Source organism: Danio rerio, chromosome 13, assembly GCF_049306965.1.
Source record: "Danio rerio strain Tuebingen ecotype United States chromosome 13, GRCz12tu, whole genome shotgun sequence".
In the NCBI taxonomy this organism is placed as follows: Eukaryota; Metazoa; Chordata; class Actinopteri; order Cypriniformes; family Danionidae; genus Danio; species Danio rerio.
This window is the reverse complement of record NC_133188.1, coordinates 46,768,654-46,788,726: the sequence shown is the minus strand read 5'-3', so window position 1 is coordinate 46,788,726 and position 20,073 is coordinate 46,768,654. Positions and strand designations below refer to the sequence as shown.

The window sequence follows — 20,073 nt, the reverse complement described above, 5'->3', positions numbered from 1 at the left end:
TATAAATTTCTCCATCAAATGCAATATCATATACAGTTGAAGTCAAAACTATTTGCCCTCCTCTGATTTTCTTTTAATATTTCTCCAATAGAGATTAATAGAGCCAGAAATTTTTCACAGTATGTCTGACAATATTTTTTATTCTGAAGAAAGTCTTGTTTGTGTTATTTTGGCTAGGATGAAAGCAGTTTTAATTTTTTAAAAACAATTTAAGGTCAAAATTCTTATTTTATTTTATTTTTTTAAATCATTGAAAAAGTTGTTTTTAACCAGATAAACAAGTTCTTAAGCTCCAAACGATGTTTAGACAATTTTCAATCTGGTTTCAGAGCACATCACAGTACAGAAAGCACTCTTATAAAGCTAATCAATGATATCCAACTAAATAAATATTTAGGCAAACTAACAGTGCTGGTATTGCTCGATCTCACAGTTGCATTTGACACTGTCGATCACAGCATACTTTGGAAAACTGGGTTGGGCTGACTGGGATCAGATTTTACCTTGAAGGGAGAGGTTACTATGTCAGTATAGCTGACCATAGGTTGAGGTGGACACCCATGACATGCGAGTCCCACAAGAGTCTCCTGTTCAACCTTTATATGCTCCCACTGAGCCGAATAATAATGAGAAAGAACCAAATCTCCTACCACAGCTATGCTGATGACACTCTGATCTACCTAGCCTTGGTGCCTAATGACTTCAGCCCCTTTGACACCCTCTGCCAATGCATTGATGAAATTAACAATTGGATGTGCCAAAACTTTCTTCAGTTAAACAAAGAGAAAACTGAAGTTACTGCATTTGGGAATGGAAATGAGGTTCTCAAGGTGAATGCGTACCTTGGCACTAAGGGTCAAATGACAATAAATAAAGTCAAGAATCTTGGTGTGATTCTGGAGTCATATCTGAGCTTCAGTAGTCATGTCAAAGCAGTCAGTATTTCAGCATACTATCATCTCAAAAACACTGCAAGAATTAGATGCTTTGTTTTCAGTGAAGACTTAGAAAAATGTGTTCATGCTTTTATCAGCAGCAGGGTGGATTACTGTAACGGCCTCCTCATGGGCCTTCCCAAATAAACAGTCAGACAGTTGCAACTCATCCAGAAGGCTGCTGCCAGGATTAGGACCCGAACCAGGAAATCAGAGCACGTCACACCTGTCCTGGGGTCTTAACACTGACTCCCAGTTACATTTAGAATAGTTTTCAAATTATTATTACTGGTCTATAAATCACTAAATAGCCTAGGACCTCAGTACATTTCAGATATGCTCACTGAATAAACACCTAACACATTACTCAGATTAATAGAATCAAGTAAATTAGAAATTCCAAGAGTTCAGTCAAAGCAGGGTGAATCGGCCTTCAGCTATTATGCCCTCCATTGCTGGAATGAGCTTCCAGAAATGATCAGATGTGCTCCAACATTAGGCACATTCAAATCAAGACTAAAAACACATCTGTTTAGCTGTGCCTTGACTGAATGAGCACTGTGCTATGTCCTACAGATGTCTTTCTTTTCTTTTTCATTCTTTTCTAACCTGTTTTAACATATTTTCATTTGTTTTAAACATTTTTAATTCTTTTAATTTCTTTTTTCTAGTTTTTTTATTCTCGTTTATGTAAAGCACTTTGAATTACCATTGTGAAATGAAATGTGCTATATAAACTTGCCTTGCCTTGAATAGTAGTACCTTAAAAACATTGAGTAAAATATTATAAAATAAAAGAAATCAGTTATTAGAAATGTGTTGAAAAAAAATATTCTTTCTGTAAGAAATTGGGGGAAAAATACACAGGAGGAATAATAATTCTGACTTCAGCGATATATAAAAAAATAAAATGAATAATAACAATATACTACTTTTAAACCTACATCTAAATTCATGCTGTGTCATGGACCATTTAGACTTGACATTGCTTCTCTGTTAATTATCTATTAATTATCTTTAAAAATATGTATGTTCTCATCAAGAAGGCAGAACAAGTGACTGACATTCAGAAACAAAAGCGGAAACACATATTTGTGTACAGAAGTGTCTTTGTGCTACTTTTGGTGAATGTCAAAGTCGATGAAATCAAAAGTGGGGGACATTTTTTAAACATGCTAGTCTGAAACATTGTGTCCTGAAGTGCTTTTTGTTTATATACCAACATATCGAATAGATCATGATAAAACGGGGCTGAGGGTCTGCATCTGATATTAAAGATTAATGACAAACACACGTAGAGAATCTTGCAAATTTGCTCATTTTTGTTTGATGCATAAAAAGGGCTAATTTGTACTGCTTGCATCTTAATTGTATCAATTTCGAAGATTTTGTTCATTTCAGACTTCTAGAAGTTGATTAGCTGTGTTAATTTGAGATCTAGCTTTACTAACCTACATATATATGCTTTAATGCTTATGTTCAGTGGAGAAATTACTGTCAGATAAACACCCCATGTGACAGATTTGGGTCAACAGTATTGAACGGTGAGGATTCATCTCTATATGTTCATCCATGCATGACATTTTAGTCAGATTTTTTTTTTTTTCTTCATTTAGAAGCTATTGTCTTTTATTTAGTGTTTCTGAATCTAATCCGATGTGTATTTCAAGAGTTCACACGTAGCTGATGATTGATAATAAAGCTTATTTGGCATGCTGTCTCAGGAGAGAGCCCTGAGTTCAGAATATCCTCGAGCCCAGGGCTCCCTATAATTTGAAGGACGAGAGGAGAGTTTGAGCTCAGGTAGGTCTCGAGAACTCCCCTGCTTGTGAATGTGCTGAGATATATCTGGCTTAGGGTTGTCCTAAGATGCTATTTTGGAGTAGTCAATTTACTTATGGTGTATGTGTTTGGACAGTGGGAGGAAACCCACGCGAACACGGGGAGAACATCCAAACTCGATGGGGGGCCTAACCAGGGGCGTTCTTGCTGTGAGGGAACAGTGCTAACCACTGGGCCGCCGTGCCGCCCTATCAGAGAAGGGGAGGAGTAGGGGTGGAAGGGGGGATTCTTCAACACGAAGATGACTGGAGTGGAAAGCTCTGGTTATTTATAGTGCAGTATTCATTTGATTGAAGCAATATAAGGATCTGATGAGGTACCAGCTGTGTTCAATAAGCACGTGATCCTCTCAAAATGAGTTTATAAATAAACCACACTTAAAAGGGTAGTTCACACACATTTATAATTCTGCTCACTTACTTCAAACCTGTTTGAGCTTCTTTCTGCTGTTGGACACAAAAAGAAGATATTTTGAAGAATGATGAAATCCAGGTGCCCTTTTTTATCCACAAATATGCAAGTCAACAACTACATTCTTCAAAATATCTTCTTTTTATGTTCAACCAAAACAAAATAAACTTCTAGATTTGGAACCACTTGAGTCTGAGTAAATGGTAAGTATATTTTCATCTTTAGCTTAACTATCCCTATGAAGATTGCTTACCTCGAAGGGAACTTACACAATTATCTCAACGTGCTCAAAATACCAACTGCACTTTATCTAAGAGCTCTTTGTGTCACTGGGGCTGGTTTCATCACTTGTGTCCAATAATAAAAAGCTTAAGAATGAAATCTGACACTTAGTCTTGATCAAGCAACATGATCTGGTTATCATAAAAATACAAGAGCAGACCACACAGGTAATATGTCAACTGCATGTTTCAGCACACCTAACCAACAAAGATGTAGCACATATTCCCATCAATTACTCTCTAATGTGAGAAAGACAGTGAAGTTGTGAGATAACAGAGCACACCAAAGTGTACGAGTTGTAATTTGTGAGAGAAAAAAAACATGATCAATGAATGCTTTAGAAATAACACTGAGTGACTGACTGAGTGTTTTTCCAGCAGTACACACCTCTAGTATGTGCATAATGGTGCCATTGGCCGGGCGCACAAAGATCGGTCTGTTGTCGTTGACGTCTATGACAGTGATTTGAAGACTGGCGGTCCCCCAGAGAGGAGGTCTGCCTTGATCAGTCGCCACCACCGTCAGATTGAACCTCTCGAAACTCTGCAGTAACCGCAGAGAGCGAATCAGCCCAGTGTCAGGATCCAGAGAGAACGCGTCTGTGATAGAGAGACAAAAACACATAACAACAATGACAGAGGCAGGTTTACCTAAACTCACAATGACTTGACATTTTTAGTTAATGAGCTTGAGTGGTTATTTAATTAAGGTTAATTTTAAATTAAAGGTGACCTATTATGATATTATGAGATTTTACAAGATGTGAAATATGTCTCTGATCTCCCTAGAGTGTGTATGTGAAGTTCCAACTCGAAATACCACACAAATATAGTTTTATGACTCTTTGAACTGCCCCTTTTAGGCTTTAATCCTGATAGTGCCATTTTGCTGAATCTATCGCTTTAAATTCAAATAAGATTGTGCTCTTTTCAAAGGAGGGCCGGGCTTTAAATGTCTATGCGCCAGCAAAGTCTACATCTTATGCTAATAAGGGAGAGATCATCCCTAATGGGCGGGGCTTTTCCCCTCTGATGACACGTACTAAGGGAGAATGTCAATCAAAGTGTTTCTGCAGACTGTTTTTTGTCAAGTGTGTTTATAAAATAATAATTAATAATAATTCCTTACATTTATATAGCGCTTTTCTGGGCACTCAAAGCGCTGTACACAGTGGGGGGAATCTCCTCATCTACCACCAGTGTGCAGCATCCACCTGGATGACGCGACGGCAGCCATTTTGCGCCAGACCGCACACCACACACCAGCTGATTGGTGGAGAGGAGACAGTGATGCAGCCAATTGAATATGGGGATGGTTAGGAGGCCATGATGGACAAAGGCCAGTGGGCAGATTTGGCCAGGATGCCGGGGTTAAACCCCTACTCTTTTCGAAGGACATCCTGGGATTTTTAACGACCACAGAGAGTCGGTACCTCGGTTTAACGTCTCATCCGAAAGACGGCGCTCACTGAGCAGTATAGCGTCCCCGTCACTATACTGGGGTATTAGGACCCACACAGACCGCAGGTTGGGCACCCCCTGCTGGCCTCACTAACACCACTTCCGGCAGCAACCTAGCTTTCCCATGTGGTCTCCCATCCAGGTACTGACCGGGCGCAGCCCTGCTTAGCTTCAGTGGGCGACCATGTGAGAGTTGCAGAGAGCTAGCTGCCGGCCAGAGCTAGCTGCCGGCCAAATATATATATATATTAGTGTTTATTACTATTAGAAGCTGGCTAGATTCACACACAGTTCCACACAACTGTGCCCTTATAAAAATGATTTTTGCATAATAGGTCCCATTTAAGCAAGCATAATTGAGCACTTTACAAAGAAGTGATATATTGATCAATAAAAAAGCAAAGTGGAAATTTAGTGGAAGATGTACAGTACAACAAAAGAACAAAAGAAAACAAAAGAAATGTCCGGGACAAGAAATATGGGACTAATATATGTTCATATAATAAATACAAAGTTATATACATATATTAAGTTCATATAAAATATATGAACTATAATATAGAAAATAATTTAGAAATAAGTATTGTCAAAACTGAATTGTTGAATGCATATACACTACCCGAGAATGAATATATATATATATATATATATATATATATATATATATATATATATATATATATATATATGTATATACACACACACACACACACACACACACACACACACACACACACACACACACACACACACACACACACACACACACACACACACACACACACACACACACACACACACACACACACACACAACAGTTCTGTCTGGTTCTTAAATCTGATTGGCTGATAGCTGTAAGATATTCTGCCAGTAACAGCACACAAAGGCCTCTTCACCTTTGTGTATTACTCCACCCACATACAAGCAGAGGACGCTCCTCAGTTTGACAAATATTCCTGCTGTTGGGCAACAATGTACTTTTGATTTTAGTCAAGAATGTAGTTGTTTAGATTGCAACTATGCAATTTATTTATAAGGATAGTGCCTATTTTAAAATATTTATCCTTTGAGAGACAGCGCGTCAGTGTCTATTAGTCAAAGACGGTTGACGTTGTCTATCCACAAGATGGTGCCAGGGCCGCATAATAAGCTTAAAGGATTAAATCCTGTTTTTCAGCTTCTAATTTGAAGTAAAAAAACACGAAGCACCATGGTTTTTAAGGTCGACCAGATATCGTCAATAAGAAGCTGCGAATAAGAAGCTGGATTCAGCCTTGTCCCTCCTTATCACAAACACATCAGCAGTCTGGTAGTGATTGCGCTAATTTTTGGGTTAATTATTGTGATATTGTAACGTTCGCTTAATGTTTTATATGCATTGTGTATAAATGTCATGTCCCCTTTAAGAGGACTTCTTCTGTAGATATTTTACCTTTGAGATGCAATCACGCATGTATATGAGCTCAATTAAGTTCTGGCAAGCTCTGAGAAGAAGTGTGTGATGGTCGCTCTAGAGCTGTATCATTCTTTTATTTCAATAATGTAACATTTTTTTTGCGATGGATGTTTGGGTGTCTTTTTCTTTTCCTTTTGCTTACTCATTGTCATTGACTGGCATGTATGTAGTCGACTGCACTTGGGAAAAATGCATAAAGGCCAATAGGAAGAGCGAAATAGTTTGTCTCCTTTTTTTTTATTCCTTAAAGTCTCCGGGTAAACACTGGGACACCTGGCACCTGTCACAATACAGACGGCAACAGAGAAATACTGTAGACTGTAATAGACTGTAGAGAGATTTCTCTGTAGACGGATGGCATTTCATGTCACGTTCAGCCTTATAATCTTAAAATATGAGCAAAATCAGCTGTTTTGTCATCACTTTAGGAAATGACGCTATAAAGATTCATTCAAATACTGGCTCTAAAGTGATGTTGGTGAATTAGTAATGGCTTCTGCTGTTCTGGCGTCAGCTGCAGATGTGAATGAATGGCGGAAGAAAGTAGTTCCTAATACAAAAGGGTTTTACGCTCTCCATGTTTCACAATTTTTTTTATATACACGATTGTGCCTTCAAACTGTTGTATAAACACAATATCACATGAGTAGCAGTGTGATATGGCTGTATATCAGCACTGGTGGGACCCAAAGCACGCCTCCCACCAGCACTGATATACAGCCATATCGCACTGCTACTCGTGTGACAATTATATCATCTTCAATAATTAGATAACATATTATAATTTTAAACAATATTTATTATGTATCTTTTACTTTTTGCTCAACAAATCTCCTTCATTCGCTATGAAATGCATGCATGTTTTGTTCATGATCTACTAGTTTATCATTACTAGAATTATCTAAGTGACTGCAAAATAAAATAAATTTTTCGGAAAATATTCCCTCTAATGTCATTTCAAATTCCATTACCAAAAGCTGTGTGCCAGTTAAATTAATTTAGAAACTGATTAAAAGTCTAATTTTCATCTCCAATTTTTTTCTAAGCCTTATGTCTATATTTATGTATGTATATATGAATGTATGTATGTATGTATGTATGTATGTATGTATGTATGTATGTATGTATGTATGTATGTATGTATGTATGTATGTATGTATGTATGTATGTATGTATGTGTGTGTTTGTGTGTTATACCCGCTCCAGGGCCCTGTAGACTGTAAGTGAGTAATGCATTCTCCCCTTCATCGAGGTCAGTGGCCTTCATAGTGATCACTGATGTGCCAACCGGCTCGTTCTCAAACACACTAGTGGTGAAGACTCTCTCTGAGAAACGTGGACGGAAATCATTGACATCCAGCACTGTCAATTGCACCTGAGAGACAGAGAGATGCAGAGGTGTTAAAATGGAGCACAAAACAAAAACTCTGCTTGTTTTGCCAAGTTTCTGAGGTTTCCTCATGCAAATCTGCTCGCACGAAACTGAAACTTTCTGCTGCAAAATGCAAACGTGTGCAAAAGAGTTGAGCACAGGTTGGGAATACAAGCTTATATAAATAGCAAACTTATATAAACATCATTCCAATTCAATAAAGTTAACCAACTAGGCTCATAAATGTCGATTTCTATTTGCATTTTACGTCCATATAATGGTTATGCTTAGTCTGTCTTCAACATTGCAACAGCTGATGGTATTTTAATTTTCTGCTTGTTTTGCTTCTGAACTTCCACTTCCTCATATTTTTAAAGTGTCAATAGAGGAAGTGTGAGCCGAACTCACAATCTTCAGCAGTTGTGAAACTTCATTTTCACAGCTGACGGTCTCTTCATATCCTCTTTAAACAGGAACTGGAAGTGAAGGAGACTCCGCCTAGACTGAGTCAGTGTCTATCGTGTTCATATAATTTGTTTGTTTTTTTCTTTGATCTGCTTGTGATTGTGCAGAGTTTAAGAACAGGTTGTTTGAATTTTAATTAATTTAGTACAAATGAGCCAGATATACAACGTACTTTATTTAGCAGCTCATTTAAGAGTGTATTATGGCTCGTTTCCACTCAGTGGTACAGTATGCTTTTTTGGCCGTTTCGATTGTCAAAAAGTACCAAAAAGCGAACCGTCCCGTACCACTTTTTGGGTACCTTTTCAAAAGGATACCCAGCACAACAAAAGGGTATCAAAAGGTGGAGCCAGACATGCAGCTGAACGCTATTGGTTTACTATGATACGTCACCAGCTCGTGCACAAGCCAGGAGAGGGAAAACAAAGGAAGCGCCATTTTTAAATTCACAGCCGAGACATTACACCGTAATAATATATACATATAATAGCGAGCCATGGTCGACCTGAGCTCAAAAAACTTTGTCGTCATCTTGACGAGCAGCCACAAAGCTAAGAAAAAGAGCAGAATCTACCATGTGCCCCGTTGTTGTTTACAAGGCCATCTAAAGCACGATCGGTTTCGCTTTATTGTGTGCACTCGCTGCGGGTCTATATTAACAAATTATAATAACAATTTTTTTGAGTTGATATTAACATGTGCGTGATTATTGAAGCGGATCTGACATCCAATCCTTTCAGAAACAGACAAATGCGAGAGTGACGCGCAAAAAAACAAAGAAGCAAATGATTCTTTCAGCTACCTAAAACTGCCATGTTTAATTATCATCACCTTTTGGACTATTATGAACTCAGAAATACTTTCTAATTAGAGGTTATTTGTGTCTGTGAAAATTACAGACAAAGATGAGGGGTTTGCACTGACCCTGGACTATATGCTGTGTGTTGTTTTTTAACCCAAATAAGGACTAAATGTCTGTTGTGTGTAGTTTTTCAGTAATTGGTAACATATCGCAGACTGTAAAGGTCTTTATGTGTTCTTATATGTTCCTATATGCATTTATTTATTTATTTTATACAATTGCAAACGCTACAGTAGGTCATTTTTGCTTTTTCATTGATCTGCAGTTATGATCAAATCATGTTCATATAAAGGGTAGTAATGAACATTCATACACAATTATCTGTGTATAAAGCTTCTGTTTTGTGAGAAGTGCTTCTCATATCGTATGAGAATGACCCGTACAGCTTTACTTTGACATTTCCTCAAGCAGGAATGACTTCAACGGAAACTTTCTGTTGTAAACCATACCCACCTTTGGTGCCCTTTTGGCAGTGGAAACACAATGCTCATAAAGGTGACCCGTGCCGACCCATAATGTACCATACTGTACCACACAGTGAAAATGGGTCATTAGGCTAAACCAGGGGTGTCCAAACTCGGTCCTGGAGGGCCGTTGTCCTGCATATTTTAGTTCCAACCCCAATTAAACACACCTGAACCAGCTAATCAAGCTCTTTGGTATACTAGAAACTTCAAGGCAGGAGTGTCGAAGGATGCTGGATCTAAACTATTCAGAACAACTGCTCTCTAGGACCGAGTTTGGACACGCCTAGAATAGATTTTCTATAATCATGTTTATATGTTGTAATTTTATGGTTTGTGTTAATTATTCAGATGCAATTAAAGCAACTTTTATGTAAACTAACAAAACTATTACATTTTACAGCCCCTCTGGGGTTAAACGGTTGAGTTTTATCATTTTTTTAATCCATTCAGTTGATCTCTGGGTCTGCTGGGAGCACTATTAGCTTAGCCTAACATAGATCAGTTAATCAGACCATAAGCATCTCGCTCAAAAAAGTTTCGATGTTATTTTTTTTATCAGTTGTTTTTGTTAATAATTTAATATTTAACGCTTGACTCTTCTGTAAGCTTTGTGTACTAAGACAGACAAAAAATTAAAAGTTCCTATTTTCTTGGCCGATAGGGCTAGGAACTATTCTCTCATTCCTGCTTAATAATAAAGAAACTTTGCGGCAGTACCATGGCTTCAGTAGGCAAAATATTACCTCTAACCTGATTTCACCAAGTAGGGCATGATCCTAGATTAACATCAACTGTATGTTGATCTTAGAACAACATTCCAATTAGCCAACTGTTTATGTTAAGTTTAGGTTTACATTTAGGTTTTTGCACTTCTACATGAGTGGTATCCAATTATTATTGCCCTCTGATTCTGGGAATAATTTACAGTTATGGTTGGGTTTAGGGTTAGTGAATAGGTATGGATTACATTTTGAACAAAATTTGGGTTCCAGGATCGCATCGTACATGGCAATATCAAGATGTGCATAATATTATGCAGATTTTAAGTGGTAGTCCAAGTATAGGGCTTGGTCCTGGGGACTATTTTCAGCTGCTGCACAATATCACTGCGAATAGGAAAGTAATTTACTATTTTTTGAATGAGATGCTAATGGTCTACACTGCAAAAAAAGCTTTTCTTACTTAGATTTTTTGTCTTGTTTCTAGTCCAAATATCTGAAAATTCCTAACTCAAGAAGAATTTTCTAGACAAGAAAAACATATTGTCTTGTTTTGAGAAATAATATGCCAATAATAAGTGAGTTTTTCCTTAAAACAAGCAAAATAATCTGCCAATGGGGTAAGCAAAATAATCTTACGTCAAAAGAAAAAACAAGATTATGTTGCTTACCCCATTGGCAGATTATTTTGCTTGTTTTAAGGAAAAACTCACTTAATATTGGCATATCATTTCTCAAAATGAGACAATATGTTTTGCTTGTCTAGAAAATGCCTCTTGATATTAGAAATTTTAGATATTTAGACTAGAAACAACACAAAAAATCTAAGCAAGAAAAGCATTTTTTTGCAGTGTAATCCAATTAAATGATCTATGCTAAGTTAAAAATGCTCAGACCTGGAGATCAGTAAATGGGTTAAAAATGGGAAAACTTAATATTTTAACTCTAAAGTTAAGCCTATTTTTATTACGTGCTCCTTTAAACAGCCAGAACTTTCCTTTTTTCCAGCTCATCCACAGACTGTTTGTACCTGAACAGAGTTTTCTCTGCGGTTATTGGGGCTGCCGCCGGGATTGTCCCTGGCGTAGGCTGTGAGAGTGTAGCGGTCTTTGGTTTCTCTGTCCAGAGCGGATAAGATGTAGATGTCACCCTAAAAACACAGTACATCAACATTATAAATATATAACAGTATACATATATACCATTTTTTTGTCTTTTCTTTTTCACCACATACTCACCGTAGTGGGAGTGATCCCAAATTTGCCCTCGCCATCTACTAGCCCGTATTCAATGACAGAGAACAGGCCGGAGTCTGCATCTGTCGCTCTCACGCTCACTATAATAGTGCCGAGTGCAACATCCTCAAATATTGACTTCTGCAGATTCAAGCATATACAAAAATTGGCTCACATTTTATTTCAAAGTACAATTACTAAACCATTAACTATTACTTTTGCCTCAATAAACTCCTAATGTGATGCTTATTAGTAATTATTAAGGCATGTAGAAAAGGATCATGCAGAATATGTCCTGTATAAGAACTAATAAACAGCCAATTAATAAATAATAGGTGGCAATAAGCCACTAAATTCTAGTGAGAATTGGATTTAAAAAATAAATTTACCAAAAATTGTGGAAATTTATTAGGTTTAACAAAAATGAATTTAATAACAATAAATAAATAAAAACAGCAAAATGGTGCAATTTAATTATAATAATAATTTCAAAAATTTTATTATTCCTATCATGCTAAAGCTACAGTAATGCTTAGAATGTATGCCTGAAACAATGAACTGTATCAAATTAGCAAAAAAAATTATAATAATGATAATATACACAGTAAACACCAAAAAATACACATAAACACCTTAAATAACTTCCTGAACATAAGCTATGGACTTTTGGAAAAGCCTTACTCTGGCCTGTGCTGACATACTTGATATAACGGCTGCTGAAAAACTGGGTTGTTGTCATTAACATCAATGATGCGTAGATAGACAGGAAGCTCAGTGAAGCGAGGAGGCGAGCCATGATCCTGAGCACGAACCGTGAAGTTCAACCACTGCACTTGCTCAAAATCCACCGTCCGATTGGCCACAATTTTACCTGCGGGTAAAGATTTGGAAGATCACAATTTAGACTGAATATAGAGTTATATAACAAGGCCTTATAAGAAATTTCACCCGCAGAAATGCAAATGAGTGTTTGTGTAACCTGTAGATGGGTCTTCAAGTCTGATGTAGTTTCCACGAGGCAGGTTTAGGAGCTGGTAGATGATCTGTCCGTTGGGTCCTTTATCAGGATCCACAGCTGTGACTGACAGCAGTGTGGTACCAGGCACAGCACCCTCTAGAATGCTCTCGGAAAAGTTCGCCACACCGAAAGGACGGAAACGAGGAGCATTGTCATTCACATCCAGCACATTTATGGTCAGTTTGGCTGTGGAGGGAAATCATGATGATAGAGTCTGAGATTTCCAGGAAAGACAGATATTTCCAGGCTGGTTTAGTAGCTTTTTTCTGTCAAATTAAATCTCCATATTACAATAAAAAAAGCAACTTTAACCACTCAAAAAATTGTTTATATGATATAAATTATATTTTACATCAACTCAATAATAATATAGTTTATTTTCAAAATGTATATTTTGAGCACACTAACAGGCCACTTTATTAGGTACACCTTACTAGTACCGGTTTAAACCACCTTTTGCCTTCAGAACTGCCTTAATCCTAACCTCTGGGATCAACAAGGCATTTGTGCCCACAGTACTGCCGCTCACTGGATATTTTCTCTTTTTCAGACCATCATCTGTAAACCCTAGAGATGCTTGTGCATAAAAATCCCTGTAGTTCAGCATTTTCTGAAATACTCAGACCAGCTCTTCTAGCACCAACAACCATGCCACTTTCCAAATCACTTAAATCACCTTTCCCATTCTGATGCTCAGTTTGAACAGCAGCAGATCGTCTTGACTGTGTCTGCATGCCTAAATGCATTGATTTGCTGCCATGTGATTGGCTGATTAGAAATTTGCGTTAACAAGCAGTTGGTCAGGTGTTCCTAATAAAGTGGCTGGTGCTTGTATATTATAACACAATAATAACTATTAGTTACCAAAAAGTTTGGGCCTCACACATGCTTGGTGTGCACAAATATGAAACACTCCACACAAGTATGAGGCTTATTGGTTTTTCATGAGGCTCAATACAAACTTATGGCTATTCTTAATTGGAAAATTTGCAACACAACAGAAGAAAAAAATTAAAGAGGCAGAAAGATTATTACCATTCGGTACACTGACCGACATTTCAATAACATCACTGGCGTTGTCATGCACTGAAACTATTATCTCAAAAGTGGCGACCAGCTCTCGGTTCAAGGGGTTTCGTACAAACACAGCACCTAAAAGCAAAGACGGAATCAATTAATAATACAGCAAAGCACATCCTTTAAGTAAATATTGCATTTATCTACTTCATAGAAATTAGATTTGATATAAAAACGTACAATGTGTTTGACTGCTAAATTACAGATAAAGATGTAAAAACAGTCTTGTTCCATGTTGAAATTCTTGATTCTGAAACAAGTCAATTTTGATCACAGTTTTGTTAACAAATGCGCTTCCCTCAAACATTAGTAGCAACCATAGCAACTCAGGAACAGTTGTTGTAGTCTTCATTCCTCTGTGCGATCTTTCGGGTGTTGACAAGTGCTTCATTAGATCAACCAACTCACAAATTAGTTTCAAAATATTTGTAATGAGGTACGTACCACGTTACAATGAACTATTAGACATGCCCTTGTCATATGTACTGTCGCTCCCTTACTTTCTGGTTGTGACGGACTCAAAAGTCAGGTATTAGGAGATCTAACATATCACAACTGATGAGAATTCAGTCAAACATTGTGTTGCAAAGAGCTAAATTAGTGTTAACTTGAATATAACTGGCAAGTAATTATAAAATAAGCTGGATAATCAATGGCCTGCAGTGACTTAAAGCAGTGTTTCTCAACCATGTTCCTGGAAGACCACCGACACAGCATGTTTTGGATGTCTCCTTCGTCTGTCACACCTATTACTGGTCTTTCAGTCTTTGCTAATGAGCTGATCATCTGAATCAGGAGTATTTGATAAAGGAGACATGGAAAATGTGCCGAGCTGGTGGTCCTCCAGAAATGTGCTTGAGAAGCAGTGAGGATTTTAAATGCACTTCATGTTGCGTGGTTCCTTGCATCTGCATCATGCATTTAAAATAAAAATCATGCAATTAAAATTAGCGCACAGTAATCCACTGACTATCCCTTACTTTTAATGTTTGTGGTTTGCTTTCTGCATAACAATGCCAAGATTGAATGATTGCAGAAATTACGTCTATACATCAATACGAAATACCTCAAAAAAAGCTAAGTAAAATAAGAATTAAATACAGAGTTACACTAAAAAACAAATAAAAACTGATTTCCACATCAAGCCATATATACACAGTCAAAATCATCACATCAAACACCAAAATGATTGAAAAGTAATTTACAAATTAGAAATTACATGCAAATGTCAACCAAGCCATTAGAAAAATAAAGTTTTCAACAAAATAGTGAAACCCTTTCTAGCTTTTTTTTGCATCGGCTTGTATTTTAAAGTACTGTAAAATTACTCAAAATGTCTCTGTCAATGTTTTTTAAAAAACTCTTAAAAAAATGTAATTTACCAAAGACCCACAAGTGCCAAATTCACATCTGTCACATACACAATGAAGTCTTTTCCTCATAAATCTAAAAATGCTAAATAAAATCAATAATTTTTGTTCAAAAAATCTGTTTTGTTCTTATATAGCCAACTTTGATCCTTTTAAATAGCATTATTACTTTTGGGTTGTGTAGTTTAATTCACAAAATACGTTGTACAAAGTATACTGTAAACTCCAACCGAGGCTCATTGTGGATAGGTACCCAGGTCTACAATTCTGGGGACAGCGAAATACGTAACCGGAGGTACGTCTGCTCGCAGTTTTAGTTTTTTGCAATCCACCAGAGGCCGCTGTGTACACTTTTTGGTGATCTCAAATTTCTCTTGCGCGTCCTTTTCTCACATAAATCCACCAGAGGGCGCAATATACACTTCAGCCGACCAGACCAGCTTGCTTTCGACTGACTGACTGACTCAACCACCCCTTCCCTAAACCAAACTGATAGTATGTTCAATCTACTTTTTCTAGCAATCTAGAAAAAGAAAAGCTGTTGCGGCCGCGTGGTTTCACCATGTTTTTAGCCAGATGTTTATTTAACTTATTTAAATATTTTTTGCTTTTGTTTTGCCTGGTTTCTGGAATTGTCCTTGCCGAACTCAAACCCCGTCGTCACAGTCACTTCTGCTCCGCATCTGGGCAAACTGGTAACACTGGAAAAGCCATCCACACAGAGGTAAGTGGTCAGCTGGTAGCACGAAAAGCAACAGAAGCCGTTGGCGGCATCATACAGCGCCGTAGCGTACATTTTAAAGATGAAATGCAGCCAGATGCATCTCTGGCTACATAATTCGCACTCTCCAGAAATGTAGACGGCTACATGTCCACAATGAGCCTGTGTTGGTAAACTCACATACTTTTTGGTCCCATCTATAACGTGTGTTTATTTTTTTGTAAAATGTTTACAGATTGATATTTTTCTGATCCCATAACTGTGTGGTTAGATGTTTTGGAAAATATAAACAGATGTTTCAATACAATATTAACATATACTTTCTCTGTGTATTTATGTTTTGGGTTTTTAATGCAAATGTCACATCCATAACGCTGGAATTTCTCAGATACTATTAATTGTAAGTCCCTAAGTGTCTGATGTAGTTTGTTATACATAATCGCTCACCTGTGTGAAAGTCAATCCCAAACGACTGCTGTAGACCATCCACTGCATTATTCCCATCATCCTTTGCTTCCACAGAGATGATGTAATACTCCAGACGAGGTTTTAAATCAGGATCCTCTGCGGCTAGCGTAGCCACGACTACACCAGGTGGAGTGGACTCATTGACACTGATGGTCTGGACGGGCTGTATGAAACGAGGACGCGAGTCGTTGACATCGTCCAGAACCACAGTTAATGTTGCGGTCCCTGAGAGTGAAGGTGTGCCTCGATCAGTCGCTATTACAACCAGACGGTATGAGCTTCGTTCCTCTCTGTCCAGTGTAGCATTGCCCACCAGAACAGCACCAGAGAGAGCATCGACAATAAAACGATCCTGAGCACCGCTGTCTAACCGATACTGCAGCCAACCGTTAGAACCAGCGTCAGCATCAGTGGCAGAGAGCTGGGTTACTACTACACCTGGAGAAAAAAGAAATAAAAATACAACACTATTAATAGTTTTCAATCACATGACCTGTGTGGAGACCTGGCAGGCTTAAAAACAATAAGCCATAATGGAAGTTACACTAAGATCTCCATAGAAACACAGCCCAAACTGGTCATATTTCCATTTGTTATAAGCTACGAATATCTGGATTACATATCAACAGAACAGAACCAAGATATGATCACAAACTGTAAATTGTGGACACTTGCAAATCCATATATCCATATAATGTCATTTAAAGCAGTCATGTGTCCCTCAGTAATATTTGCTGGTAGAGGAAAAATCTATTTGTTTACTTCTGCTATTTATACTTTGACTTTGCATTTCAATATATACTTTATTTGCACTTGACCTGCAAATTAGAATAGAAACTGTATAAAAAACTCACAAATGTATTAACAGTTATAGGTACCATAGATTGTTATGGGTCAATGATGCTAATATTCGGCACAATCCATAATATTTCTCCTTTCTGGTTGCTTTCTGTGAAGGAATTCTGTAGAGGCATAGCTCAGGTGTGTCTTCTCATAGGTTAGTAAAGCTAAACCTTATTGCACAACAATTATCTGGCTTTTTGGCTTAAAAAAAAAGGAGAAATTATTCAGCCCGTGACTTGACATGTTTTTTTTCCATTCCCCTAATGGTGTGACAATACGGGAAAACAATCAGTTGAACACGTTGAACATAAATAACAAATACTGGATGTAATACCTATGGGCTTGAGCAAATTTGTATTATTCTAGGTCAAATAAAACATTGTTATCTTGAGTTTTTTTCCTTCTTCTTATGGTAGGTCAGAATTTAAATTCAGTCATTGTAAACCCTGACAAAAGATCAGACTAATTCCACAACATATTGATTTTGTAACTCTTCTAGAGTTATATAAACCATGTCTGGAAACATTGTGGTATTTAATGAAAGCAGCTCTAAAATACCATTTAAAAAAGAAAAAAGAATGTCACCAGTAGTTCACAGAATAAAACAATATATATATAAACATGAGCAATATTACACGAGTAGCAGTGCAATGTGGCTGTATATCGACACTTGAGGGAGGCATGGGTTGGCATTAGGCCACAGGTCGAGTGCCTTAGTGCCCCACCAGTGACGATATACAGCCACATCGCACTGCTACTCGTGTGATATTGCGTTTATACAACAGCTCGATGGCACAATCGTGTATATAAAAAAGAAAATCAAACATGAAAGTCTAAAAACTCTTTTGTAAGAGAAACTACTTTCGCCATTTATTCACATCTGCAGCTGACGTCAGAACAGCAGAAACCGTTGCTACTTCACAAACATCACTTTAGAGCTAGTATTTGAGTGATTCTCAATAGCGAAATGTCTAAAATGATGACAAAACAAGTAATTTTGCTGACATTTTAAGTTATAAGGTTGAACAGCATGATATGCCACCAGTCTACAGAGATTTCCAGTTCTGTCTGGCTCTTGAATCTGATTGGCTGATAGCCGTGCGATATTCTGCAAACAACAGCACTCGTCTAGCCTCTTCACCCTTCATCCTTGTGTATTACTCTGTCCACATACAGCAACAAACAGAGGACACTCTACAGGTTGCCAAATATTGCTGCTCTTGGACATCAGAGTGTACTTTTGAGGCTTTTTTTTTTTAGGAAAGAATGTAGTTGTAACAATATATTTATGTTTATATGTTTGTATACTTAAACATAATTATCCAGGGGAACCTAAAATGTTCAAGTGTTCTTGATTTTTTACACATGTATATATATACACACATAAAAAATTTAATTAAATTATCATTGTAGTATTATTTACAGAATATTTATGATATTTAAAATTCCTATATAATTTATAATATAGGCTATTATTTTTCCTTTTTCTCTTGTTTTTAGACTTCACTTAAAACTGAAAATGTGCTCACTATTTACCCACCATCATCTTGTTCCAAACCTTTATGAATTTCTTTTTCTGTTGAACACAAAACAGTATATTTTAAATATACCTCAAAATCTGTATCCATTAACTTCCATAGAAGGAAAAACGAATACAATGGTTACCGATTTCCAGTTTCTTCAAAATATCTTCTCTTGAGTTTAACAAAAGAAAGAAACCCAAACAGGTTTGCAACAAGGGAAGGATGAGTAAATGATGACAGAACTTTATTTTTTTGGCTGAACTATCCCCTTAAAGTAATTTAGTACATCCACTTTATTACGCTTGAATGGGGACCAAGCAACCAGACTAAATCGGTTTCTGTACATCTGTTCATCCACCTGCTGACACTACTCTCTCACCTGTGGGGCTGTTCTCAGGCAGGCGTACAGTGAAACTGGATGGGTTGAAGACGGGTGGGTTGTCGTTTACATCGAGGATGGTGATTGTGAGTGGAACGCTGCTGTTTAAACCTCCCACATCCACCGAGACCAGAAACAGCTCCACCCGCGGGACAGAGAAAGCCTCCCGGTCCAGGACAGCACCCCCACGCACCGATACCACGCCTACAGACAGATAGAAAGAGAAGCGTCCTGACCGGGAGTGGGAGTTTATTATAGAAAACCTGTGTAGGTGTTGTTATGCAGAACTGACATTGCAGAAGCAGAAGTGTCTGCATACGTAAGGGAAAAAATGAGGAAGAGCTTGAAGACATGGCAGGCAAAAACACTCTCTTTTCTTACAACTATCAGTTTTGGGATTTTGGGCTTTCTGGTTTTTCATAAATAGTTTCTTCACTTGAAAAAAAACCCTTTATCAATTTGTGTCTGTAGATATCAGTTAAAATACATCAGGGGTCACCAAACTTGTTCCTGGAGGGCCGGTGTCCCATAGATCTTAGCTCCAACCCTAATCAAACACACCTGAACGAACTAATCAAGGTCTTACTAGATATACTTAAAACATCCAGGCTGGTGTGCTGAAGCAGGTTGGAGCTAAACCCTGCAGGGACACCGGCCCACCAGGACCGAGATTGGTGACCCCTAAAATACATACTTCTTTTAACATACAAAACATATTTAGTTTTTTTTTCCTTAATTTTTTTCTTCCGCTGTGAGCTATAAATCATCACTTACATATACCGAGCTTCACAGTTTTATTAATATCCCCTTGGTAAAAACAAAAAATATAAGATTTACTTGGTGTCAACAAGAAAAGACATGACTTCATCCACCGTTCAGATTTTTGTGCTAGAAATGTACATAAATGAACACCGACATTTGCATATTAAAATCACATTTTAGAATATTTTTAAAACAAAATTCATAATTTAATAAGTGAACTGGGGAAATAGAGTGATACATGTAAAAAAATAATTTTTACATTTTTTTATCTAAACTTTAAGTAAGGAAAAATGGAGTTTAAAATGCAGAGATTATTATAAGTAAACTAATTGTAAACAAGGTGGATTAGATATTTATGACAAAGAGCATTTGAGTATGTGCATAATTTCAAACAACCAGGCCCGGA

General features: G+C 37.3%; 1 protein-coding gene across 3 annotated transcripts in view; it reads right to left on the bottom strand.

Moving 5' to 3' along the window:
• cdh23 (cadherin-related 23) overlaps nt 1-20,073 on the bottom strand; it is a 473,177-nt gene that overhangs the window by 28,354 nt on the left and 424,750 nt on the right. For all 3 annotated transcript variants that reach the window (XM_073919489.1, NM_214809.1, XM_073919490.1), the window contains 9 exon segments: nt 18,906-19,109; nt 16,140-16,598; nt 13,560-13,676; nt 12,486-12,710; nt 12,208-12,377; nt 11,510-11,647; nt 11,302-11,421; nt 7,584-7,761; nt 3,858-4,069 (listed from right to left, as the gene is read on the bottom strand). In XM_073919489.1, the coding sequence (XP_073775590.1) occupies nt 3,858-4,069; nt 7,584-7,761; nt 11,302-11,421; nt 11,510-11,647; nt 12,208-12,377; nt 12,486-12,710; nt 13,560-13,676; nt 16,140-16,598; nt 18,906-19,109 (1,823 nt within the window).